Source organism: Anarrhichthys ocellatus, unplaced genomic scaffold (assembly GCF_004355925.1).
Source record: "Anarrhichthys ocellatus isolate YVR2014 unplaced genomic scaffold, GSC_Weel_1.0 scaffold19, whole genome shotgun sequence".
Taxonomy (NCBI): Eukaryota; Metazoa; Chordata; class Actinopteri; order Perciformes; family Anarhichadidae; genus Anarrhichthys; species Anarrhichthys ocellatus.
Window position 1 is genome coordinate 309,132 of NW_022280049.1, and position 6,000 is coordinate 315,131.

The window sequence follows — 6,000 nt, forward strand, 5'->3', positions numbered from 1 at the left end:
GGCTGGGCTCAGCCTTAGAGATAGAGTGAGGAGCTCAGACAGCTCGGAGTTGGTACGTCCAACTAGTAAGAGGCACAGGGGTAGACCCAGACACTGGCGGAATTATATATCGTCTGGCCTGGGACCGCCTCGGGGTTCTCCAGGAAGAGCTGGAAAACGTTGCTGGGTAGAGGGACGTCTGGAATAGCATGCTGAACCTGCTGCTCCCACGACCTAATAATCCAGTGATAGTTTTCTGTACATGCATGGGTTCAACGCAAACACAAACTAATCATTCCCGTTTTGTCAAAATGTAAACAAATATAGTTTAACGTTGTAACTGACAGCATAACTAATTGATTCCATGCCAACATTACACTTAATTTTCTTTTCATTATCTTGTCTGTGTCAGTGTCAGACTTTGGAAGGCAACGACTTATTTCCAAATGTTTTAGTAGCCTGAACATGACAACTTGACAGCAGTCAACGTCTTGTGCTTTGTACATCCATACTGGCCTCCACAATTTCTCCTTTGTCGAGGAGAAATTGTTTCAAAATGATATCTTGCACGCCAGCTTTGTAGTTCAGCTCTACTTTTCTACGTACAGCTGGTAGTTTATGTGTGCGTCAGTCTGTGAAAAACTGATGGCTTGTGAGTTTTCTTGGCTGCCCGTTTTTACTGATCTGAGTTTGCAGACATGAAAGACAGCAGAAGTGAGGAGGTGAGAGGGAAAGAGGGAGGAAGGAAGACGAATAAGAAGGTAATTCCCAGCCATGATTCAGTGTTTGATATTTGACCTGCAGCTCTGATCGATTCTTCCTCTTGTCCTGTGTGAAAGCAGCCGGTGTGTTTGGCTGTCTGCTCACACTTCATCCTTTGGAAAAGTTCACTGTCAAACAATCTGTGATGGGTTGGAAGTGGCGCAGATAACATCAGTTCTGGCAACTTTAGCCCCGTGTCTCTGTCTCTGTATGCGTGAGCATGTCCACTTAAGAATTCACCTGTTTTCATATTTGTAGGGGAGAGGATTTTATTTCTCTGAAATGGCAACTTCTTAGCCAAAGGCTTCTAGCTGTTCTCACTGGTACTGGTTTTATATCACTATTTATTGCAGCTTTTGTTACATTTAACAGTTTTATTTCCTGCTAAAACACATATAAATCACGATGTAATTTTACAAGAAAGAAAGCAAAGAGAAATGTCAGAGAACAAACAAGCAGAACAATGTTTTTCCTCTTTTCTATCCTGTAAATCATGTAATACCTGTTTAATTTGGCATGAACAGCCTGTCTATAGCCGGCTGAACAACATGGACAACATGACCTAAACAACATGATTGTCAATCTAAAACCATGACCTCCAGTCATGGAACGACCCATTTTTTCTTTAAGTCAAACTTTGAGTGTTCGGTGAAGTGAGTCTGAGACACTTGATTGGGTTTTCTACTGTCAGCAGCAACATCACTTGTTGAGCCCCACATCAAATCTAGTTCTGCCACAACTGTAATCTTTGTAACCGCCCGTGGACGGGCTTTGATGTTGGTTGTGTGTCTGACATCTTTAAGCCTGCCTGGCCCTTTTGTGGCTCAGAGAGAGAGAGAGAGAGAGAGAGAGAGAGAGAGAGAGAGAGAGATTTTTTCTGTGTGTTGTGTCCTCCAGTGTGTGAATGTTTTCAGCTCTGAGAGAGGGATAAGAGGGGTCCATCGAGACTCATTGTGGGGCGTAGTGCGTAGTCCAAGATACTTGAGAGGAAAAGAGAGCAGTGGAGACAAAAAGTGGAGGAAAGGGGGAGAGAGGGAGAGGGACAGGGGGAGCGGACTTCAAAGAGAAAAACAGAGGCAGTCTTTGGACTCTAAATGGGGATATGTGAGGGGAGAGATGGGAAATGAAGCACTCAAAGCAGTTTAGGTGAGAGAAAGAAACAGAAGAGCGGGGCATATCTCAGCGGTCCTCTAAGTTTAAGAGAAACCGAGTTAGGTATACAGCCAGGTGTGATAAGCGGCTTCTATTGAATCTCAGACAATTGACAAAGATAGAGGGGAGAGAGAGGGATTGGAAATGAGTGGGCAATAGAGGGAAATGAGCAAGAAGTCCTCAAAGGCAACAAAGGAATCACAAAAGCAGAGTGAATCGAATTGCGGTGAGTGGGAACAGAAAGGAAAACTTGGTGGGGGGATGAAGAACGGTCGAATGTATGAATGATAAAGCAAGAGCAATATGCTACAGACTCCACTGCTGCCAGAGGAAGAATTTTAATTAGGAGGTGAAGATGGATCATGTTGTTGTGGCTGTTGGTATTTTCTCTGTTCCAGACCGTGAAAATGAAGAGCACTCTGAATTGTTATCTGTCTGGTCCTGAAGGGATATCACACACTCACACACACACACACACACACACACATACAGACCACCTTGGTATTCCAGAGGTATTGTCACACGGATAGCCAGCCAGATAAATGTTATCAGTCCCCTCCTCAGCTCCAGTCTATTTCCTGGGGCGTCCTCTGTTTTATAGCAGCTGCAATAATGACACAATCCCAAACTATTATTCTACAATTTGTATGTGTGTGGGTCTCTGTGTATGCCCTGCACATGTTTGCGGCCAACAAAAACAGAAACGTATCTCAGCCTGTCAACCTTCTTAAAAGCTCCCACTGGCCCTGTACCATGTGAGTTTGAGTGTGTGTGTGTGTGTGTGTGTGTGTGTGTGTGTGTGTGTGTGTGTGTGTGTGTGTGTGTGTGTGTGTATGTGTGTCAGAGAGAAAGAGAGGATTCAGTGTATTTGCACATGAGTCGCAGTGGGAAGGTATTCTCAAGATAAAATCGTTGTGATATGTCACTCAAAACCTTTGAATGTTTCAGTTGGTGATTTGAAGGGGGGCCAAGTGGGGTGCCATCTACCTTGTTAACAAAATGACCATAATGCATCCCCCTCCCACTCGTGGCTCTGAAATATCAGTAGCCTCCAACGGGCGCAGATGTGCCGCGTTCTGGCTGCTCTTAAGAATTCTTGTGATTCCACCAGACGCCCCGCAGGCAAATTTCAGAAGCGTCTCTCGCTGTGCTGTGTGTTGATAAAACCATGACGCTGTCCATGGTGCTGAAGTAGCAGACGGATTTTGCAACTTTTTCTCTGAGTCAGAACTCCTCTCCAGCCCAGCTTAAATGTGTTATGTATCTGTACATATATATGTTCGGTGATGCATTGCTCTTCAAATAGGTTACTTGTCCATTTCCTTTTAAAAAAAAAAACAACAATTTTACATTGATTGTAAGGAACAAAACATGTACTTGGAACAAGCCTACTCAAGTTTAAAAACACCACACAGAGGCCTGCCCATATGCATATACAACTTGCTGGGTGGGGGTCCTCCCAGTGGGAGGGCCAGCGATTGTATACACCCCTGGCTACGGGAATGCTAACAACCTTCCTCTGCATTTTCTGTCTGCCAGGACAAAGCTGGAGCGTTTTGGATTGGAAGGCTCAGCACGAGGTGGAGAGTGACTCGTGTCCTTCAGGCGCATTTATTAAGCTCTCAAAAGAAACAGAATCGGGAAAAAATATGTCAATCAAATTCAGGAGAGAAAGAGAGAGGAAGACGGATACTGACATACTGAGCCACAGAGGGAGACAGGCAGAGGCAGAGGTCTGCTTGGATTGCAGGCAGACCCTGTCAGTCCCACAGAGCCGAAGGAACGAGGGATTTGTTAGGCAGACGAAGGCTGCTATATACTTTTGATTCAGGGTATCATTAAAAATATTGTTCTCAGTGTTTGTGCTCTCTTTGGGCAGTAGAATAGAGAGTAAAATCGTCTCTCGTGACAGTGTTGGATCAGCTTTCTTTTTTGTTGCGCAGAGGAGTGTGATCACACATAAAAACACAAACACTGGAGTGCCTTGGTAGCCGAGTGGTTACAGCTCATGTCATATAAACATAACATCCCGGGATTGATTGCAGCCTTGGGACCTTTGTTGCACATCATAGCCCTCCCCTTCTAACGCTACACTGAAAAATAAACATAATATTTTTTATATTTGAAAAAAAACAAACATAAACACACAGATTTATCTCTGCCCTGGGTAAAATCAAGCGGCCTCTCACTGCAAGATGACATTTGGCATTTGTCCCTTGGTTGTGACTGTGTGTGACAGTGAGTGCGTAGTTTCCCACTTGGATAAAATCAATCATCTGAACAAGAACACTAAATGGTAAACAGATAAAGATGACAGCAGAAGAGGAACCTCCATTGTGTGTACTGCGTTTGCGTGTGTGCATGTCAGATTGGGTTCCTATGGTAACTGTCAAGAGATAGAATCTCCACTGTGTTTACTCAACGAGAGGAGTCGGATAAGAAAAGGAAAAGGAAGGACATGCACAGAGGAAAAGTACACAGCAGAAATGAAATTAAAGTTTGATAAGGAGCAAAAAAAGATTTTATTTTTTTCTGATGACAGCAGCAGATTAACAACTACCCTGCTCCTCATTATTGTGTGTGTGTGTGTGTGTGTGTGTCTGTGTGTGTGTGTGTGTGTGTGTGTGTGTGTGTGTGTGTGTGTGTATAGCCTGCACTGACACAGAGCTCCACAGTCTGGCTGCAAGACTGAAGGACTGGTTCGGAGTTCTCCACCTCGACGCCAACAGAGACCTCAAATCTTCTGACAGCTTTGACTCCACCACTGGACGTGAGTAGATCACCCCACAAAATATGTGTGTGTGTGTGTGTGTGTGTGTGCAGCCCTTTCCTGTTGAACAGCCACGCTTTTCAGTCCTCATGAGAGCAGCTGTTGACAGCGACCCTGCTCTGTTCTCTGTAATGTCAACTTGTCTGAACACATGTCAGCTCTGCCGCCGCCTGCACTCAGATACACTCAGATCTCAGTGTGATACTTGAAAAAGATACAAATGTAAGTGACCTGGACACGTTCTGCAGTTTCAAAAATTCCATTATCTGTTTTTTTTTCCTCTTGGCCGCTTTCTGCTCTAGACTTTGACACCAGCATCTTGCCCATCTGTAAGGACTCACTGGGCTGGATGTTCAACAAGCTTGACATGAACTTTGACCTCCTGCTGGACCAATCAGAGCTAAGTGCCATTTACCTGGACAAGTATGAGCTGTGCATGAAGCCCCTCTTCAACTCCTGTGACTCCTTCAAGGATGGCAAGCTGTCGAACAACGAGTGGTGCTACTGCTTCCAGAAACCTCAGGGTGAGGAGGGGGAAAGGGTTGAGTAAAAAACTGATTGCTGGAAGCTGACATTTAAATAAGAAGCACAAAGGTAATATAACTGTAGATATTACAATTACTGGTACCAGTTGTTTGTAGAAATGTGCATTTTGTACTGAGACTGTGGTCCTTTCAGCGGTTAATGGATTGAGGAGGATACAGAATACATCTAGGCAGTGACTGAAAATCAGTAGTCAATGTGAGGACTGAGGCAATTTAGGAGAATGCATAGAGGACTGAAAGGGTGACCAATATAAAAAAAATCAATAATATGTTCGAGTAGAAACAGCCATTTTAGTCAAATACTTCTGGTAGGAAAACAAGCTCTAACAATTAAACTGTTGTGAATGCTCTCTGGTTGTAGGACTGCCCTGCCAAGCTGAGAAGAGCAGGATCCAGAACCAGAGTCGAAGGAAGAGCCTCATAGGTCAGTCTGGATGATTGGCAGCTGCCAGTGACCAACTCCTGTCTGAGAAACCAACATACCCACTTTGAATGCGAACAAACTCAAGCATTAGCATGGAAAATGAGATCCCTTTACAATAGTTTCAAGCAGAGAAAATAAATCAGTAGCGTCAAACACATGGTACATGCACACACGCACACACACACACACACACTGTCAAGCACATCTTGACATTTTGTACACATGTTCTCTGTCGCCTCCGGGCAGATTGTTCAGTGTTCCAGCTCACAACAAAACAGCTTGAAAAATGAGCTTGGGCTGGGTCAAATGAAGGTAACAGAAGTGTGTGTGTGTGTGTGTGTGTGTGTGTGTGTGTGTGTGTGTGTGTG

General features: G+C 44.4%; 1 protein-coding gene across 3 annotated transcripts in view; it reads left to right on the top strand.

Moving 5' to 3' along the window:
* The window catches only part of spock1 (SPARC (osteonectin), cwcv and kazal like domains proteoglycan 1), an 83,824-nt gene that overhangs the window by 74,361 nt on the left and 3,463 nt on the right, over positions 1-6,000 (top strand). For all 3 annotated transcript variants that reach the window (XM_031857763.1, XM_031857765.1, XM_031857764.1), the window contains 3 exons: positions 4,544-4,663; positions 4,966-5,187; positions 5,570-5,632. In XM_031857763.1, the coding sequence (XP_031713623.1) occupies positions 4,544-4,663; positions 4,966-5,187; positions 5,570-5,632 (405 nt within the window). The remainder of the gene's footprint in view (positions 1-4,543; positions 4,664-4,965; positions 5,188-5,569; positions 5,633-6,000) is intronic.